The sequence below is a fragment of the Toxorhynchites rutilus genome, chromosome 2 (genome assembly GCF_029784135.1).
Source record: "Toxorhynchites rutilus septentrionalis strain SRP chromosome 2, ASM2978413v1, whole genome shotgun sequence".
Classification (NCBI taxonomy): Eukaryota; Metazoa; Arthropoda; class Insecta; order Diptera; family Culicidae; genus Toxorhynchites; species Toxorhynchites rutilus.
The window spans coordinates 125280048-125302539 of record NC_073745.1 but is presented as its reverse complement, the minus strand read 5'-3'; the positions used below and the strand labels follow the sequence as shown (position 1 = coordinate 125302539).

The 22492-nt window shown below is 37.8% G+C and overlaps 1 protein-coding gene across 11 annotated transcripts in view; it reads left to right on the top strand.

Annotated features, from left to right (window-relative positions):
- The window catches only part of LOC129771100 (kinase D-interacting substrate of 220 kDa), a 93024-nt gene that overhangs the window by 25392 nt on the left and 45140 nt on the right, over window positions 1-22492 (top strand). For 4 of the 11 annotated variants that reach the window (XM_055774426.1, XR_008742283.1, XM_055774424.1 and 1 more), the window contains one exon: window positions 12282-12657. The exons of 3 other annotated variants lie outside the window; for them this stretch is intronic. In XM_055774426.1, the coding sequence (XP_055630401.1) occupies window positions 12292-12657 (366 nt within the window). In that variant the 5' untranslated portion in view covers window positions 12282-12291. Of the gene's footprint in view, window positions 1-3391; window positions 3853-12281; window positions 12658-18704; window positions 19078-19597; window positions 19616-22492 lie in introns of those variants that run through there. 4 more of the 11 variants (XM_055774430.1, XM_055774423.1, XM_055774431.1 and 1 more) reach the window with 4 other exon arrangements.

The window sequence follows — 22492 nt, the reverse complement described above, 5'->3', positions numbered from 1 at the left end:
AGTATAATTTGTGGATTATTCCTTTGAGAATGATGATTTTGGGAGCAATGAAGATGTAATTTTAGTAAGAGGTATTGAAAAACTACATAGATATTCAAAAAGTTCAGTGTTTCAGTGTCGCTCTAGACAGTGAGCAACCAACAGTACATATGAGGCTGAGAGTTGATTTGGAAATTTTATTGCTTCCCCGCGTTGGAAATGGTTTGCGCCGCTCGCAAGCGTAGGAATACTTTGACACCTAGACACCACTAATCAAAAATGTCTGTTACCTTCTGGATGATCCTCGTATTACTCATATTACTATTGTATGCATTGATTTAAAGCATAAACAGTCCTGCTTCGTGTTCAAGTGATGTATATAAATCCACTACAGGCGCATCAGTGGAGTAAACTTACTAGAGATCTGCGATCCGTACATCGTTTATCCTTCCCAGCGTTCCTCTTTGATTTTCCATAGTTGCTATCAAACGATTGTTTGCGGCTTTGCTGACGATGAAGATGTAATGCTAAGAAACTTGGTCCTTGCGTAACTTTTTGTGTATCTAACGTTGAATTGAGTTGCTGACTATCAATCTATCAACCGGTGCTCGCATTGTAACAATTTTCCGGGCCCGCTTTGAAAAGTTTAGCAGTTAGTCTATCCACTTGTTGCTTTATGGTCCTCGATCTGATTGAGGGCCTCCTGAACTTTGTTATCCGTTAAAATGTTGTTGTTTATGTTTTGATATTTTGGTATGTTTTGGAGTAATCGGCTCGATCTGGTGCATTTGTACACGTGATTGCATTCGATTCAGTTGTAAAAATGGAGAATCGCACCGGGCTGTAGCTAGGAAGTACAGTATCAGCAAGGCAGTGGTTGGGAAAACTCTTCTAACAACTAGAAATGTTCGGATCAGTGGTGGACCGCGCTCGCAGAGACAGGAAGCGCAAAACAGATGAGAGAATGGAACCAAGCTCATGCGCGAAGTCAAAAAGAATCCGAAAGTAACTGCCCGTGAGATCCAGCAAACTTTTCAGCTATCAAATTCCGGTCGAACTGTTCGTCGCCTTCTCGTAGAACAGGGGTTGAATAGCAAAGTTGCCCGAAAACGCCCAATTATCAGCAAGACAAAACGGCTTATGTTTGTTACCGAGCATGCTGATAAGCCCAAAGGACTCTTTTAAACGGTTCTCTAGACGGGCGAGTCGAAATTGGAATTGTTTAACCAAAAGCGGCGGGTTCGTCTATGGCACAGAATGGGTGAGGAGCTTCAGGAACGTCATATCCAAGGCCCGGCGAAGCATGGAGAAGGAAATTTGATGGTCTGGAGGCGTTTTTCAAGGGGTGAAGTGAGAAACCCCACGAAAATTTACGGCGACAGATTCCTATCTCAACATCCTACGGAAAATTTTGCAGATTTCGCGGAACGAGTCTTGAAGAGAAGTTCGTATTTCAACAGGACAACGACCCGAAACATACTGTCAAATAGCCAAGTCTTTTTTTCGGTCTTGTCGGATCAAAACGTAGGAATGGTCTCCACAAAGCCCGGAACTCAACCCCACCGAGCATTTGTAGTCGATCAGGAATTGTTAACCGATTTTACCGTTACCGGTTTTACCGGTAATACCGGATAATTTTTCATTACCGAATTACCGGTAATTTTACAATTGTTAACCGTAATTTTCATTTTTACACCATAAATAATATTTGCCTTTATGCCGCTTTGAAATATGATTCGAGAATTAAAATAAGATCGAAAAATCACAACTGACAACACCTATTTACTGGTGTTTCGCCGATTCTACGACCTCCGAACTTCAGTTCAAAAACCGCTGCACGATCTGAAATCGAATCACAAGACAAGTTTCAGCGATGAAGACAGCGATAAAGGAATTGTTTGATGCCCTCGAACTAGTTCAGCTGTTAAACTGCTATTACGAAAGAAATGCATCCTTTATGAAGCTGACGTCAGATCGCAATTTATACTAGAACAGCTACCACAGCAACCATCAGAAATTTCGAAGAAGCATTTTTTTTTTTTTTTTGAATCCCTGATTGGAAGGATCTCAGAAATACGTTTCGTATATGAATAATCATTCTGCTCGTGGTTGTGACACAATAAATGATGATTATGGCGTGTTCTATCAAACGTCACGGACTGCATTGATCAAGCAGGCATTTGAAATTGTTCTGACTTGATCAAATTTGACGATGATGCTATTGATTCAGTAGCAGGACAACATGAGGAAATCCATTAGATGATGCAGAATCTGCAGAACAGCTGAACATCAAGGAGTAACTTGAACGACGATTGCAACAATCAAAGGTATCAACGTCCAGCCCAAGTCAACGTCTATAAACGGATTGATGAAAACCCTCGGACAAGAATTTTCGTACAGAGGGTATCAAAGAAAAATACATGACAATGGTATTCGATGCTCTTCGTACTGTACGCCCAACATAATTGAACTCTGAACGGGTGTATTCTTCTTCTGGAAACATTGTTAATGAGATCCAATCTAGATAAGAAGACGACAAAATTAACATTCTCTGTGTTCTTAAGTGATACTTTAACAAACTTTCCGTAAACTAATCATTATCAACAAAATCAACTTCTTCAAGAAAATGGTTTTATTTAAGAGTATTTTATACCTTTGGTAACAGCGACGAACAATGTGATGTAAATTGAATAAGGCAATCGCTGTGAACGCTTCTCGTTCATTATATTGATGAAGTTTTCTACCAGCGTTATTCTCTAACCAAACGAAAAGCTTGACCAGCTTGAATAAACCGAACGAAAAGCTGTACTCGAATATTTTGGACACGGTGCTTGCATATTGTGCTGATTAAGGGAGCATACATGTCGTTCCCTTAGCTAGCACGTTACGTCTACTGCAAGATTGTGTGTAAATCCAGCATTTCTATTTCTAGAGTTTGAACCATTTCTATTTCTAGATTTTTCATTGTAAATCATATTCGTCACAACGTTGGAGGGTGGATGTTTGGAACAGCGAGGGTTATCTTTAGTTGTAGATTTTAGTTTCTTTCATCTCACAGTTGTCACTGGAGATCGATGCAGAAACTGACGCTAGAAAATGACACAGATCGTTGATTTCGGAAATTCTCTTGATATGATTTTGCATCGAATTTGACTCAAAATCAATAAACGAGCAAGAGGCATAGAAACAGTTGCAACTCTTCCACAATGAGCAAATGTAAACACGAGATGGGCGGCCATTCGTTCTGTTGGCATTTTGAAAATAGTACACATGTAATGCCAAAGCAAAGAAACCGATGCGCGTCCCAACGATTCTTTCTACACTGGGTAGTATGGGTGGAGTGCATATTGGGTGATACTATGCTTCTTGTTTGCTGGTCCTCGCACTATCTCTGACAAACGAATTACAGAGCAATACACAATATTTGCCTCCAAACCCGACGTTGCTATAAAAGCTGCCGATTTCGAAAATATCAGTCGGTTGTTGGATGTGGATTCCAAAGTTTGGTTCCCGCTTTGTTCGGATCCGAATCCGGGTGTAGGAAAACCAGACAGCAAGTGTTGCCCTGCCGCCCTCGAAACAGCGATATTCTACCGATGAAAACTTGGAGCAACGTTATTGATTGATAGTTTCCAATATTGTGGAGTGTTCTCAACAGTCACGCTAGTCACGCCGACTAGGTATCGATTTATTCCCCGCGCTGTGTTTTTAAATAAAATTGATCGTAGGGTTTCAATTGTGAAACACTGTTATAGAATGTGGTTAGTTTGCTCGTGAAAATCTTCTTGGACACGTGGCTTTTATTTGAGTGATTTCAAATTCGGTAAAATGTTCCGACACAAGTTAAGAGCGTCGACTCTGGAACATCAGCAGGTAAATACAACACGCCACAAAATGCTTTACCAGCTCACACCTTTTTTTTAAAGATTAATGCTGAATATGAACTGTAGTAAATTTCATGTACAAATGACAGCTGCCTGCGGTGTAATAACATGTGAATAGTGTTAACTCAAATATTTCACTGCTCATTTAATTAGTTCAGTTAGAAACTTCCATCTTCATAATTTGATAACGACCGACTTCCAATAAGAAAGTGAATACATATGATATTCAAAGGCAACAACAAACATTTTTGGATCATCCGATTGATTAACCGTTTCATGGGATGCAGTTATGTTACAATATTGAGTAGTGTTCGACACACACAGGGTTATTTATAGTCAGGAAAGAGGATAAAAGGTTGGTTATATTGTGCGGCTTTTCTAATTCTGTTTTTTCCGATGAGCTACTGAACCGAACTATGTAATGCGCTGATGGACAATGACAGAAAGGGGACTTCATTCTCTACATTGGATGATGTACACAATTAGTTTCAGGGAGGCAAATAAAATGCGAAACAACAAATTTACATTCAATTCTAAACATCAAATTTCTTTATTTGTGCAGTACTCCACCTGCGAATCGACCAATGCGGAAATGGGTGTAAGGAAATCTTGTTCTAGGAGATCTACTCAGTTTGCCATAACTTCACCAGTATTTTATGCGTTTGAGATTATATGATTTATCAGCGAAAACGACCTGCATCGGAACCTTCGGGATATCGAAGATAGGATTGGGCGATCTTAGATCGACATTTAGAATATCGATCTTTTCCATTCCGATTTCCGATTTTTTCGATCTTAGAAGATTTTTTTGTAGATTTGTTTTGTACATTGTTCTGTAGATTTGTGATGTACTTTGAATCGATTTGAATTTCACCAAAAACCATCTAAACAAATTTATAAACATAATGTCAGCCTTTGGAGCGTTTTATTGGGCTTGCTGACGAAGTCAGTCTAACTCTTCTACGATTTAGTTCCGTACAGATGCTGACAGGATCAGAATTAGCGGGAGGTACTGAGAGGTGCTATGTACTGTATCCAATGGTTCATACGATCACTGAGCTAGATGATGACATCAGTTCCAGGCGAAAGGTTGGTTTTCTAGAACTGGCGCTAAAACAAAGAATTGGTTTCGACAAAATGACAGACGTATGGCACGGTTGGCTTTTATTGGATCGCTATCAGTTGAGTTATTGGCGGATATCAGTTGTTGAGTTTCTAATAATGCCTTTTCAATTAATTAAATGCTTCCATGACAGCAGAAGATGAATGAATGTTTTTTTAGGGTCTTCATGTTGACGAATAAAACGAAAATTGTTTTTGATGTTTGAAGAGAAATATTAAATTTGTATTTCATATTTATATTTTTTATTTAAGAAAAGACGACACTAATATAAAATAAGTAGGTAAAATGGAAAAAAAATACTTTTGATTTATCAAAGATCGATTCTTTGGTACCGATTTAATTGGTGGATCGATCCCTACACCGTTCAGAGAATCGATTCGCCAAGATCTATCTATTTATAAAGATCGCCCAATCCTAATCGGAGATACAGTTCCAACTAGTTAAATATTGAATGCAATCTTCGAAAAATAGATCTTGGGATATTGAGACGACAAGGATATTTAAAAAAAATATCAGTTTGATTGAGGGCAGCCCACTTCGACCTCTGTTCTTGAAATACGAGATTCAGTACAGAATAATTTGTGGTATTAGACCATGCCACATTACAAGAAACTCCTTTCGGCTTTATGTATACCACTTTCGCAAGAACTATCAACATTACTCTCATTCAGTCGATGATAGAGTAACGTGTGAGCAGCACAATTAGGGGATAATGCTTAGTTGTGTAACATTTTTCCGAATACCATTCATCCGAAACACGTTTACCCGAAACTCATTTTCCCGAATGCAATAAATACCCGAATAGCGATGAAAAATTCCTTCAAATCAGGTTATGCGTTTTGTCTAATCTCTTGATAATAAACAAGATTGAATCAATACGACATGAGAGAGACAAAACACGCAGTAAAATGAATAATATAATCGTATGTCGCCGTAGTTTTAATTTTTGTAATGAAATTTATTCTGAGATCAACGTAATGGGGGCGAAGTCTCCATCTAACAAGGATTAGGAACCGAATCGGCCGCCAACCCGCCGTCCGAAGCGGCGGCCTCTCGCAAGGTATCTGTTACGGAATTACTCATGTTACTATCACTGAGGAACTAGGACTTTTTTAGACTGATTCAAACATAGAAATAGAACGTCTGTTGAACGCAGAATCCGAGATGAAAAAACTGCCAAAAGAAGAATCAACAGTATATCAAATGTTCCTATTCAAAGTGTACTTGGCATAGGGGGCAGCTTGGAATACCGCGCCTCCTGAACTGAACACAGGATCAATACAACTTGGTAGTTCGACTCATGATGTCGCACGATTGTATCTCGACTATGAGTCTTGTTATGCAGCGATTTAAGTTGAAGTTAGGTGGCGTGTAGTCGGTCCGTTTTCAATAGCTCAAAAACTGCTATGAAAGCAAATTATTGAAATCACAAAATCTGTACATAAACGGACTACAGCACAGAAATCCATTTAGTTATGATTGTGCAGTAGTTGGAGCATGTTCTTGCTGTCAACTAATGCTCGCTGGCGGTTTGTATTTTGCTACCGGTCTTATCGGAGACGATGCATGTAAGGTCGCAGTGACACTGCTTGCAGCTTCTTAAGAAAATGTGGCTGCACGAAGCGCATGCAATCGTGAGAAGTAAACAACTACATAGAAGTGTATTGGTGTGGTTACATTGCTTCCCCCAGCTTCGTTTGAATTCGCCAGCTTCTAGCGAACTAAATTGTTTGCTTCTCCTTGTCAGTTGTCGTGCAATCAAATTTTCGTGCGTATTCCGATTCAAAGTCACCTCAACCTAAGCCACTTGTACTCGTATGCATTTGCAGCTCGGAATCTGTTTCCCTAATAGGAACTACTAATGTGCGATTCACATAGAACGTTAAGAACTTCATTCTCAGATGCAGTCTACACTTGCAGCAGCATCGTCACGTCAAATGTCAAACGAATGATTTATTCAATGTTATTCATGTTGTCGCCACCTAAAACAGTATTAAATTGCAATGCCATCTTTCGAATCAGCATGCCTAGAACCAGTTCTAAATTTAGAAAGATTCAATGAAAATCTTTGAATTATATTATTATAATGCTTAAACCCCGTAGTCCCGATCCAATAATAATATATAAACTATTTTCCTCACCTAGTCGCGTATGATTTTGACTCCAATGCTGACGGGTCGTTACGTTGCCGGCGTATGTGAATGTTTTCATTAGAATTGCATGGTAGAATAATTGACGTAACGTGACGTGACGGGACGTGAACATGACGTGGATGTTGTATGTGGATCGCACTCAAAGCGGACACCGTGGCGTTAACGTCACCGACGATCGAAGCAAGCTGCGAGAAATTAGTGATGTCATTGGCAGAGTTGCCAGGTGCATTGTTGGAAATAGTCTTGATAGTCTTGATTTGTCTGAATTTTTGTCGAACCTACATTTTCTATATTGAGTGTTTGATTGCGAATTTCATTGAACATTTTCACGTCTGATGTGTAAAAACGTGGTTGATTGTACACGTGTACACCTATTCCTTTCTTCGGTGTTCAATTCTTTGTGGCCAATATGCCAATATGCCAATATGCCATACAACTGAAGTTATATTCCGAAAACAAACGCTCTACCGAAGCAGACGAGTGTGGCAGAGCCAAAAGACTTGGGATGATTTTTTTCTTTATTGCGGGAATACAATTTCACTACCATATCTGGTTGTGGCTAGAACTTTACTCCAAAACATGGTAACATTGATTCGTTCATCCAGTGATAAGACTGAAAAATCAACATTGCGCAGTTCTCTGAATTCTTCATCATAAGCATAATTTCCTTGGAAACCAGATCATGAAATTTTGTCAGTAAGAGGTAGAATAGTTTGATGTTTTATTCCGATGTTATTGGGCGGGGCCAGCATGATCAATTTTATCATAACCGAATCATTCAAGTTCAATCTTTGAAGAATTTCATACGATAGTGTAATGTAGAAAAGAATTACATTAGCCTTAAATTCGTTGAGCTGATCAACAGATATTATACGTTTACGTACCCCTTAACAAGTAGTCCAGCCGTTGTCCCAGTTGTTTTTGATGCCAAATGTCTAGAAATTACATGAAACATCGAGATTATCTCAAAAAAAAATATAAAAAATTGACACTCAGGCACTCGGAATACGAGGCAAAACGTATGGTTTAGGGTGCCAATACAAATGATCATATCGATTTTTCATGTGGAACTTCGTGCGAAATGTTGATTTACACGATAAAAAACACAATGCAAAATATAAGCTCTATCGGACTTCATTCAGTGTCTTCTTCTTCTTCTTAAATGGCACTAAAGTTCCTAGAGGAACTTCGCCGTATCAAAGAAGCATTAATTGCGTCATTTTTATTAGTACTAAGTTGAGATTTCTATGCCAAATAACACGCCTTGAATGCATTCTGAGTGGCAAGCTCTAGAATACGCGTAAGCACAGTGCAAGTCGGAGAAAATCTCTTGACGAAAAATTTCCCTGACCAGAACGGGAATCGAACCCGAACCCCCAGCATGTTAGGTGTGACACTATCCACTCGGCCATGGGAGCACTTAAAGAGGTTAAGTTTATGTTTTTGGAAAACCGAAAAATCACCGGAAATCGGAATTTTCAAAATTTTGTTTGATGCCAAATATTTTATAATCGCACGAAACGTCGAGATTAAGTGTTATCTCGAAAAAAAAATAGTATTTTCGAAAAAAAAGTATTTTGAGCTAGTATTTTGTATTGGCTATATTATCGTGTAAATCAACATATCGCACGAAGTTTCATATGAAAGATCGAGATGATCATTTTCATTTGCGCCCGTTTTACCTCGTATTCCGGAAAAAAATCCCAGATTGCCGGTTTTTATAAAAAAAAAAAAAATATTTGCGATATGACAGTAGATCTCGACGTTTTATGTAATTTTTAGACATTTGACGTCATTTTTTTAAACACCATTTTCATGTACAATTTTGAAAGTGTGTTTCATTTTTTGAAAATGTGTTTAACTAGAATAATTACAGGCTGATGAAATGAGGGGGTTCAAAACAAAAGTTGTGCCATGGCGTACACGATTCCAGTCCTTCTGGTTTTCTGAAACAAAAAATCAAACAGATTCTGGATTAGTAAAAATGCCGCTATCGCATGAACCTCGGACAAGTCAAAAACATCTTTTTTGACAAGATAGAAAACGTTTGGAAAACAAAATGCGGTGTAAAACGTTTTTTCTTACGTTTCCCGATTTTTCAAAAAAAAGTCAAATTTAAAAAATATCGTTTTTAGTGGTTCATGCGATAGAGAGATCCTTGCAGATTGTATTCACTAAAATGGCTCTAACTCGGTAAATAATAGAATTTTCGATAAGTCCGTTCTATATATTCTTAAATACCTAAACTACAGAAATATGAAGAAAAAAGTTTTGTTTTTAATTCAAATTTTTAGACTAAAATACTGCCTTAAATTGCAATATTTCCTCTCTCCACAATGTCCCTTCACTTGTTGCAGTGCTTGTTCCCTGCTTTTGCATTTCCGATTAATTTAATATAAATATTGTACGTCGCCGATACATTAGGTGCTCGCTACTGAAGGCACGGATATGTAAGCACAGAAATGAACAGAAAAAATATATATGAGGGGCTTAGAATGAAAGGGGTGTAAGTGATTTCATCGATTTCCCTACATCGATTCTCTCTTTTGGTCATAACTTAGCTGCAAATACATTTCCAGCTGTATTTGACAATGCGGAAGACAGGTCAGAGCCTCATCTATCGGATTCTATAGCAAACTCAAATTGGAACGTTTTTGCAGTTGAGTTATTAACTGAAGAAAAAGTTGATGAAGAGAAATCGATCAAGTCACTTACACCCCTTGCATTCTAAGCCCCTCATATGGAAATGGGAATACTTTCAATTTTCGTTACTTTAAACGAGAAGTTGAGAACATTTCTAGGTCGGATTTAATCGTGTACATGAATCGTATCGACACATATGGTAAGTTACACAATATCGTCCTTTTTCGGCGTAAAAGTACTCCTTTCGTTCCACTGTTCAGTTGAACCAGATAGCGGAAACATTTTATATGAGACTTCTAACTGTTATGTTATTAATAGTACAGATAGTCCGATGTTTCTTGTTGAACGGAAACAGGCTGGATTATCATCACTTGATGTTTGTTGCTATAATACACACAAAGATCGTCGATTGAGGGCCCTGAGTTTTGAAGTGACTACGAGAACTTTACATATTTCTCTTGAGTCATACCTTAATTTTGGTTTTTATCGATCCATACTCCGATAAGTTTAGCATTTTTTCCCAGGAATGGTTTTCTTAGCCATGAAAGGCGAACCTAGTTTGCTCATCGATCGAGAGAACACTAGATTGCACTTTGCAATCTTTCTCTGGTAGATCAAGACTTTATTATCTGCTATTTTTGAAGATTCTGCTATAACAGAATCAATACTCAATAATTAACTTACTTAAACTCGAAAAAAATATGGAGGCATGATTTATGTTGTACTAGGTAGCTATCGTTGTACTAGGTAATGTTCTGGGTAAAAAAAACATGTTTAATTTGTCAACTCTCCCGCTCTTCCATTCAGTATAAATATCAGATATCTGATCGATTTTTTGTGTAGTTTATGAAAATTTGGTTTGATCGAAAATACGATGAATTCGTAGGTAATGAAGCTCGAATCCCGAAATTCTTTTTATTTGTATTATTTAAAAAAATATCCGTTTCCGATCTGATTTTCAAGACAACGATCAGTTCATATAAATTTCTTCCACTTCACATTATTAATTTTTCGATTTGAAATTAATGAATTGCATTCAATTTGTAGAAAGATAGTCTGGTGAAATTTTCAATTTCTAGGAGAATGGCAGTTTATGACGTGGAAAAAAATAAATGTCTCACTCTCGATCTCATAATTTTCCATTTCATATAATGATCGGAAGTGACACATCAACTCATCCATATTAATTCGTTATTGGGTGTATCTCCCTAAATCTACCAACATGATCATCATTTTTGCAGGGATTTTCACACCAACAAAAAAGACTGAAAAACGTCAAGCAAGCAAATGATTTCGTTGATCGATTTAATCTAGTATGCACGCCGAGAAACACGTACACTTCAAAGCAGCTTCCGCGAGATAATATGATTGCTGAGCGTATGAAAAATGTAGATTCAATTATTGACGATTTCACTTCCTGCCTCAGCGCCAACCGTTCAGATCACGTTGAAGGTAACGGATAGATCCAAAGGTTTCATTCGATAAAGTTGTCTGAACGTAGATTGTCACACGTTTGGCTGCTGGAGTAACAGAGCCACCGCAAATCATTCATTGCGGATCATATAAGAGCTTCGCGGAAACGCGAACCGAAGCATAAACACACCGAAACATGGTCATTGGTTTGAAGTAACCAGAATATGTTTTGTTTGTTGCCATATTTATTTCGACAGCAGAGACACCACATTTCGTAGCGTAAAGATATTGTTTCCAGGTGCATATAGATTCAACCAAGCCCAGTTAAGTGTTTACCACCGTCGTATTCAAATTAGCTACCGAGCCAAGATTGTTGCTACGCAGCTCGAAGTTGTTTCAATCAACGTATCTAATTCATACATTGTAATGCGCTTTAGATTTGAAATTGAAATCTAGAGTACTGGTCGAAATGTGATTGGTTATGATAACAAAAAAGTAAAAGATGGAATAACTGTTATTTGTTAAAAAATATTTCTGAACAGATAATTGTGATTAAAATATTATAGATTGATTTGGAACCATTTTAATTGTAGCGTATCATGCAAGAGGTTGAACATAGTTTATTTCACATATATTTTCTAACATTCATAACAATGACATTCACAACATTAATGTACTTTATTTGGAAAAATGTGCTTGTCATCATCATAGCGTATGAGAATACTATCCATATTAAATATTATGTATATATGTTCCATAATCAACAAAACAATGTTATTTGTCGTTTTATTTCCAGAATGTATATTTTCACTACAAAAATCGTTATTTGTTCGTACTGACCGATGCCTGTTACCGTAACTATCTGTCCTAGCGAATTGTTACCGAAAACGAACAAACTAACATTTAATCAGAGCAATTGGCATTCACAACCAACAATGATCATTACGTTTCACTCATATGTATTCGACTGGTTTTTGTATCTCATTACACAATTTATACGACCTCAGAAAGGGAATTTATGAGTTAGCTCTAGCTTCGACTCATCCAAGCAACAATATTGAGTAAATTTGCCTTTCTTGAATCTAGAGACGAAAGTATGGATCACAAGGGAAACTACAACCACGTAAAGGCTCTAGTTAGCAGCATCCATGGCTCATTTCCTAACACAGTATTTTTGGAGAACTCCTCCTTTCCGACTAGTGCTACCAGACCAACAGCCCCGATGACAGAAACCGAGGAGCGTTTCAATCGTCCCGATGCTACTCCATCAACCAATGATGCTAACACTGAGCCCGGTAGCCTTTCACCGAGCAAATTGCCCCATCTGCTCGGAATACCATCACTGGTGGTACCGGGCGCAACTTCACCCTTCCATCTGGGCAGTAATGCACCGGGATCTGGCGACGGTGAACATCATGCCAGACGGTTTAGCTTCGCCCTTATCAGACGTCATTCGAACATGGTACCTATGATTCAAGAAAAGTCACACTCAAATATGGAATGAGCAAGAGATTGTGTTCCTAATTTCCGCTGTTTTCTTTAATTATCTAAATTGATGTATCGCTATCACGAACTAATCTGCGCTCTTAACTCTCCTGCAATCAACAAAAGAGGTTAACAGGACATAAACTTTCTCCTTTGTTGCTCTTTCCCCTTTTTCACCACCCCGCAGTTGCTCCGAGACCTTCTCAATGTGTTGTTTTGGTTTGAAAATTCATATCAGTTTCAGAGTAGTTAATTCATCAACTGGATGCTCCAAACTTCATCATACCACACTGCACTATCTTTGCTCAATTACTCAACTGTGTTAGTCTTAGTGTGTAGTTATTAATGTTAAAGCCGTGTTAGCTTTGTTCTACTCATTTTGCTTGCCACATTCTGGCTAAGCAGAACTAATACACCACTAGAATATATATTTTTGATTTTCGTTGTTTGAATGATTCCCATCTCATGTCACAGTAGTTATTGCCTCATTAATCGTCGCGTCTAGTACCATATGCATGTGAAGTGTGTACCCTTTCACTATCAACGGCGCGGAGTGCTGCCAAATAACTAACAGAAAGTATTTGCGCTCGCACTGCACACGTGTAGAATGGCAAAATAGCTATTTTTGTCGAATAGTTCGGTAACTTACCCAGTGGATGTTGGCTTCAAAAACACATCGCATAGTTTGGTTACCAAATATTGTCGCAACCGATGCTGGAGACGATTTGTTGTTGATGCTGTGTTCTATGGAAGGATCCAAATTTACAAATATACATCATACGATGCCGAAAATAATATACTAAGCTAGCTGTAAAACTCGCGGTACGGAAAAAAAAGTAAATGATTCAAAAATTACTTTGTTCTTCATTCAATTAGTCTTTCCAAACGAAATAATCCATCAATTTTGCTATGTAGCATCTTTCGCAGAATGATAACAGAAAACCCAAACCGAATCGATTGTGTTGTGATGGCGGTGGTGGCGGGGTAATTTAGACCTTCAGTTTTCCACCAAAGAACACAGCACTTTCCGCTGGGAAACACTTTTTTCGCATCCGGTTTGCGCTGCACTTGTACGTCACTTTTCACCCGGAAATAATGCTCGAATTCACGAAAATTAAATGATCGATCAGAAAGAAGCACCAATAAGTAGTCATTCTCAATTCATCATTAATCTGGCTAGTGTCCTTTGTGAATCTTTCCAAACGATGATTCTCAAGGCTCAAGAGTTTTTTGACGTAGAACTTTCAGGAAGGGTGCCAAATCAGAAAACAGGTCACGTTTCTATGAAATAAAGTTAACATTAATAACTATTTTCACTGTGAACGAATTCTCATGATTTGCATACCAATCGAATCAGAAATTCTCTATGATTTGTTTGACATGCTATACATTACAATTCGCTAATCTCTAAACGATTTAAATTCATGAAAACTGGAACTCCTTTTTTCCCATACATTTGTTCTGCCGATTTGTGTGCTAATCCTACCCGTATTTCGAATGCTCTGAATAACTCGAACATTTCTCAACAGATCGGAAAGATGCTTGCATCAATTGATAGGAAATATTTCAACGTATCTATCGCAATTAATAAAATATTACTTTTCATGAGATGAACAATTGAATAACTGTAAAATGTCAAGCGTTATTGGAACGCCCTAACTGCCAAGTTTTGATTGGCCCGATTTACGGTTTCCCCAACACAGACTTCAAAATCGATGTACCTGTGGAAATCCGTTCTGCAAATATACATGCAAGACGGGGGTATTTTTGTTCCCACCGAGCTGTGTTTCCCTAACACGGACTTCAAAATTAATGTGCCTGGGGGAATCCGCTTTTCATATTGCATGTCAGGAGTATTTTATGGTGTAGAGTACTTTTGTACTCGCTTGTCGTTTTGCAGACCGGAATATGTTTCCCTAAAACGTACTTTTAAACTGAGAAGCCTGGGAAAATCGTCATTCCAGATACTAGAGGTGAATGAACTTTCGCGGTTCGCGAACTACGTAAACATGAGATGTGCAATAATTTCAGAGGGAAATGCAAAATACAATGATCGTTTGCCAATTCTTCCGTTCACATATTTTGGTAGTCCTAGGCATATTGTCGAACTTATGTAACGAAGAACATAATCTATTACAAAAATTTCGATGCATTCTAAAATAATATTTGAAGTGGTAAACAAATGGATTGCATAATATAATTGCATAGTTCTACGTTTCGGACTTCGAATCCGAAGATTGTAAGTTCGTGTCCTGTCACAGTCGCCATGTGGTGATATCGACAGCATTACAACGACGTATTATATTAAGTATTATACGACGTATTACATTAAGTATACATCGTTGTAATGTTGTTCAGAAACTGACCGACAAGAGTCCAGCTCCTCAGTTTTATTCATCTTTTGTTCCTGTGTAAATGACTATTCTACGTTGAATTAGAAGGCGCGGTCATATGCATTCTTCTAAATGAAAGAGTATAAACAGCTTCTCCAAATGCAGAAGTAAATAGGAAAAGGAAGTATAGGCTAGCATGTTATTGAAGCATGTGTTTAACATTCATTGCCGCTAGCCAAGCTAACGGCCTCAGAGGCCTTGACTATTGAAGAGCTAAACTATGTATGCGATCTCGAGTAATCATATTACCAGTATAAACGATCAAAACCTTGCACTCAAAACGTAACGCTCTCGTTTTCGAAATTTCAAACTTACACCCCACTACAGGAATGAGAAACATAGCCCTACGAAAAAGAATGCTTTCCACGCAGAAAATTTTAGAGTTTTTGGGACCAATGAAAATCTATTGTACATTGTCTTGATGATTGGAAGATATTTCCACTCTATTAAATAGGTCTTTTGCAATGAATGTTTTCACTGAAACCCAAAAGGAGTTTTCTAATATTAGGTTGGGGAAAAAGTAATCCATTATTTTTGGGTGAAATTCAAAACTATTTTTTATATACTTCGGATTGTCCGATTACACCGTTTTATTGTAAAATTTGTTGCCTTTCTAAAGGTAGCTTTATAATGTGTCTATCGTAGAAAAACTCTAGCAATAGATTTTTCTCTTGATCCCAATTTCTTATCACTCTGGAAATTTTGCAAAAATCAATATCTTGCGTTCGTATGTCGTAAACAAAATTTACTTTTGCATTTCAGGCAATAGAACCACCGACAACAGTATCCCACTTGTGAAACAATTTACACTCATGTAGACCACAAAGTGTTACAACAAAGCTTCTCTCGTTTTAGTTCTTCCCTCATTCGCCGCTTCTTCATCTATCTTTCATCGCTCTGCACTCGTCTGTGCAGCAATGATTCACAATAGGAAGAAAGAAACGATGTGTGCAGTTCAAAGCTGTACACAATCATTAAACGTGCTGTCCGTTGATATGTTCAGCTCGGATATGCAATCAATAGAATACATTCCTCGTTTTGTTTATTCATTTGGTGCAACAAAAGTGGATTCTTGCCGAAACCACAAAATGAGTGGAGGATTTAGATACTTGAACAGAGAACAGAACAGTTATTTGAATAATCTATTCATGTTGGGATATATATTCGTGAATTGTTGCATCTTTCATTTATATACTGGGGTACAAGTTCAATGTTTCGAAAACGAGAGCGTTACATTTTTGAGTTTTAATACTTATTTGCCAGCTGAACTAAATGGTATGAAAACCACTTCATTCGAAAGATAAAATGTCTACGCGTTTTATGCTTGTTACTTATTGATCCAAAACAATATTTCAATAGATAAAACATAGCTTTGAAAACAGACTATTGATATAAAAAAAATCTGTATATAAGCCGGTGCCCACTCGAAAATCGATTTATTTGTGATTATGAATCAATCGCTAGCTTACCAAAGGACTATGCTATCTCTCTCCCAATCCCGTTTCTATTCTGCCGTCGATCTGATCGGAGTGAAAAACGAACTATCGATGTTCATTCGATATAGATTACGTACAAATGGTGTCATTGGCTATGGATTCGATAGCGAAGAATACGAAATGTTTGATATGGAGCAGACTATATCGAGCATTTATAACATAAAATGTACACGAATACGGCAATCGATCGATGAATTTACTTGGCGGGGAGGAGGGTATTATTAACACTGGGTGTTTCCGAGGAGGATTCGATCCTTAGTTTGAGCGTGAATAATTCTTTCGCGGCTCAACGAAGTGATATAGTAATCATTTCATTTGAAAGACCAAATGTTTGAGATTTCTATGTTTGTTTATTATTGATCTGAAAAATTGTTTCAAGAGCATGAAAATACATAGCTTTAAAAACATGTAATTGAAATCACACAAATCTTTATGTAAGCCGATGCCCGCTCAGGAATCCGTTTAGTTGTGATTATGACGCCAGTATAGAATGGTCTCGCGCGCTTATCAAAGGATTATGCTCTCCCTCCCAATCCCGTTTCTATTCGGTTACCGATCTAATCGGAGCCTCCAGTGAAGTACGATATATCGATCCACACACTTCACTTCCTGATGCTTGTATAGTGAACACTGTTTACTAACAAGCATCGAACGAGAATGAATTGTTTGTAGACAGGTGAAGAAGGTGCATGGAGTACAGTTTTTTCCATAAGGGCCCTTTTAAGGGCTAAAGGCGAATGAACTGAAAAATAGATTACGTACAAATGTGCCATTGGCTATGGATTCAATAGCAGAGAATACGAAATGTTTGATATAAAGAATATTTCTCCATATAAAAAAACGCATTGTTTGTTAAAAGCAACAGTGCCAATGTTGAATTATCACGAAAGCCTTGAGTAGATCGCTACGGAAGCTCACTTGGGTTGTGTACATCGTTGGTTTTCATACCATTAGGTGCAGAGAGCATGCATACTGAGTCGCACGTAAGGGTTGTTGATTTTATGCGTTGACAAAGATATATGAGGGGCTTAGAATGAAAGGGGTGTAAGTGATTTGATCGATTTCTCTACATCGACTCTCTCTTTTGGCTATAACTTCGCTGCAAATACATTTCCAGCTGTATTTGACAATGTGGAAGATAGGTCAGAACCTCATCTATCGGATTGTATAGAAAACTTAATTTGGAACGTTTTTGCAGTCGAGTTATTAACTAAATAAAAAGTTGATGAAGAAAAATCGATCAAGTCACTTACACCCCTTGCATTCTAAGCCCCTCATATATTAATGGTCGTTGAACAAATATAGAATCGTCTGTGGCTGCGGTAAGAAGAGATACAAGGACACATATATCGTGTATTGTTCCTACGAGAACAAGAAATAATTATGTATCAAAAATCTTCAGTTGCTTCTACAACGCCATCCATCGATCCTTTTCAGGGCCAGTCAGTTCAAGACTCGAATTTTATGTTTTTTCTGTATCAATTATAATTCAATATATATACTCAGATATAACCCACCTCTAGTTTTTTATATCAGAATTTTATTATCAAAAACAATTAAAAATTTGTTGATTCGTTTCATCGAAAAATTGTCTTTAGCGATGAAACGCTGATTTTTTTTTTGAATCGATGATCATTGAAAAGTTTTTATGTTGAACGTGCAGGTGGTTTTATTTTTTTGACCATCACTGTATTCAAAAATTGCATTAAAACATAGGATAACATGGATGGGCTATTTTGTCGTTTCACCTTTTCAATGTTTATGCTCTACAATGTTTTCCCTCCGTGCTTCAACCCAATAGAGCGATGTGTTTGTATGACTAAAATTTCTCCAGTGCAATCTAACGTGAGAGCGAGAGCACTCGCGCATACCTGGCGTACATATTTGTAAGATGCCTCCGGTGTGCGGCATCCACCTTTGGCTTTATCTTCGCTCTTGGTGAACGTGAATTAATTCTCTCTCAGATGTTCTGACGATGCTGCTTCCGTACTATTCTCAGCTGATTCTTTGTCGCTGAACCCTTCCGACGATATCCGCGCGCTGAGCTTGAGCAGCGGTTTTGTTAGTTTCCGAGTTTGCTCGCATGTTTAAAGCATAAAACTTAGGTGAGCCAGCAGCTTGGGCAGCATTAGCGTATGAGCGTGCGATCCTGTCGATCGTGCTCGAATGGCGTGTTTCTGGCGGGCTCTCTCAGTCGAGAGTTGCACACGCGTTCGGTCGTTCAATGTTGTTAGTCCTAGAGTGGTCACTGCAACGCCACACCACCCTTAGCTGTAGTAATACATTATTGCTAGTTAGCGTACAAACAGCGGTGTGGTCAGTAATAATTGTCTCCGTCAACGTGAAATTAGTTTGCTGTCGTCGGCCGATGCACTACATTTTTTGTTATCGTATCCAGGAGTGGTCGGAAGAAATACGAAAAAATATCCGCGATTGAGAGCAGCGAATTCCAGTGAAATTCAATCATCTTCTCGGGCGATGCATACGCATACCGTTTGGCGCGTAAAAGTATGGAACAGTGCGTGATGTGTTGTTGTTGTTGACAAACTGTGTTGTAAAATATATTCATTTAACTAAAAATGTTGTCCCTTTATGAAGCTTTACTTAACCCGAATGCAGTATCAGTTGAATTCTCTAATGTCGATAATCGTTGAAAACTGCATAACACACTAGAATTCAAGCATGCTATGAGTCCATGAAGTGATAGTTTTGAAAATTAACTTTTAAGTATCTAACTGATGTGAAAAATTCAACCCATTTTCTACAATGGTTGCGATATTTTCGTGCTTTTTTCGACAAAACAAAGAAATGAATTTGTATGCAGATCGTGCAGTGTATTTGTTTCAGTAGTTCAGTGATTATAAATGGATGAATCGTGAAGCAATATGATCCTCTGTGTTATACGGTGCACCAGTGAAAATAGTAATTGTTTGAGTTAATCTTGTGATTTAGACGATGTTTTGTTTATGCTTGTATTTTTTTCTCGCCTGGTGATGAAAGTATGTCATTATCATTCCGAGTCTTGTGACACGGATATATTACTGAGGTATATCTTGGGACAAACTGTTGCTCATACTGATGTATTTAAATTTCATAATTCAAGTGGTTTTCAATTTCTCTCATCACGACGGTTGAAAAAACGTATTTTGCGTGTGCACTTAACTATTAATGTGGTAAACATTTCGAGAGTTAAATTCGTATTGCAATTGTAGATATCTGTGCTGTATAAATTTTCAACAATATGTATAGTTTCGGATTCCTCGTGTTACGAAAATTAAAAAAAAAACTCAGAAACCTACGATGAATGAATTTTTTTATATTCAGGTTTCCGTAGACACCAGTAATTATAGCAATTAGACTAAAATTATGAATCATGATGCAGAATTATTGTGTGGATCTTATACATACATAGGCGACTGATGGTTCCTTTGATATCCACGATATCTATCGGTCAATGAATTGCAAATAAAATAAGCAGCTTTTTTCTTCATTAGCGTACATATCATCTTGATCATATAACTTACCGAATCATCACAGTTAAAACAAAATGAGAACTACAAGAACCTTGGAAATGCTAGGGAAGTGTTTCAGTAACAAAATATTGCGTTGTCCGGAAAATTCCTGCACACATTGATATTTACCAAATAGAAACGCGGATTTGAAACAATTCTCGGTACATGCAGCATGAGTTAGCAGATTCAATACGCATGGCTAAAATCATCGTTCATGAGTATCTGGTGAAGTTTAGTTACATATATCCCAAAAGTATATGGCTTCTACACAATTTCGACCAAAAACATCTAATGGATCGCATCTCCAACTGTGGCTCGCTTCATAACCACAATGAAACCACATCGTTTTTGGAGTGAAACGTAACAGGGTATAACAAATTGAACATTTACAACAATGAACTATTATGAGCTACCCATTTGATTTTTTTTTTCAATGCATTTTTTTACCAAAAATCTCAGTGTCAAGAAGAAACTCAAACGTTTTCAAGATACTTCATCTTCTCAACACAGTTGAGTTTCTTTGAATAAAACACCCAAGATGTTCTTTCAATCAGCACAATCACAAAAAAATAGTGTGTTAGTACATGTTAAAACAACAAACACATAAATAGATGGTACTTAATACAGAAATATTGGCAGAAGTCGCTATAAATCGTATACAGTAGAACCCCGATTATCCGCGAAATAGTCTGGCAAGGTCACCGCGAATAACCAAAATCGCGAATAACGTGATAAAGGACTGCAAAAGAGCAAACACGAAATACAGATATTTTAACATGAAAACTATGCTGTATCAATACAGAAATCTTTAAACTGTCCATCTGTAAGGTCGTGTACACCAGTGATCAGATTATGTGAAGGCCATGACCAAAATCAAAAGAGCAAGTGCCTACCTCTCACTGACTAATTTCGAAAAGCTCTATAGAATTACTACGGAACTCGCTTTCGCGGATAAGCCACACCGCGGATCATCCGCTCGCGGATAATCGGGATTCACCTGTATTTTTGAATGGAACGGTGGGATAAATGTGAGGTGAACTGTGCAGCAAGGATATCTTCAGTGGGGGACACAATTGGCATTTGTATGTTTCCCTGTAGGGGATGCTATATTACAGTATCTGTTTAATTTGTTTTACGTGACCGTTTTACGTTTTTTATGTCCAATGGTCCTAACTTGAATCCAGGACGGGTGAGATTAGGATTTCTACACAATCACCGATACCGCTTTCCATGATATGAGATAAAATACCAGTATGCATCATAAATCATGTATTGAATTATACGTAACATTATGAATTGTAATCGTTTGATTGGATACTAGTTTCATCGTTCAACATTCTGTAAATAAACTCACGACGATTATCGGGAAGCAGAAATGCTATGGCCCTTATCCCTAGCTTGATTGTCGCTAATCACAAGTTTACTGAATTGTATCGTGTTAGATTATCTGTATCAATTCACCAAACAGGTAATTGTAACCCAAATCATGGCCCATGTTAAATGTTAGATTTCATAACTAGAAGCGACTGATAACTGACCAAACGTACCGTTTTGAGCGGGACAGTACCGTTTTTTCAGCCATTTTTGATTGTCCCGCCGTATTTCGAGTCTAAAGGAAAAAATATTTGTAATACTATCCTGTTGTACAACGATTAGTGATCTTTAAAACATCTATTGGCCGTGTAGGTGTTAAGCTCCGGTTGGTGGGCCGGTGCCTTGTCCCTGTGTTTGTCTTTAGATATCATTTTCAATTACTATAACAGTTTAGTCGGGTGGTCAGGTGAACATCGGGGCGTCATCCTTAGCGCCTTTTATGAATACAGTCAGATTGCAGTCAATATTTTTACTTAGAGTCGGTTCCATCTGAAGAAATTCTGAAGAAATGTTTCTTACAATCCCTCTACATGCATTTTTCATGAATCATCATGAGTGTAGCTTCCACCTGAAACGGGTTGCGTGCGAAAAATTTTAGCTATTGTGCTCCAAAGATTACAGCATACAGACTTTGAACCATTTCAGCACCTGAGTCCAGTGCGTGTGATGTTAAAATGTCGACGAAATGCGTTTTTGTCGCAATCTCTGACCGATTGTTTAAAAAAAAAAATCGATCCTCCAAAGCGTTTTTGCGTGAACTTTGTATCGAGGAAAACCGTTGTGTGAGACAACAGCATAAGAAGAGACTGCTGACTGCTTGCTAGTTGGAGCTAGATTGAGTATTAGAAAACGTGAATGATTTATTTCTTATTTATACCCAATAAGCTATGAACGGGCGGGGCTAATTTGCAATATCTCCTTTCTCCACATTATCCGTACAAATGAACGCTGCATTTGCATTTCGAGCGACCAATTTACGCACGCCTCATCCACAATAGTATTTGAACATTATATCTCGCGAATGCACAGACAAATGT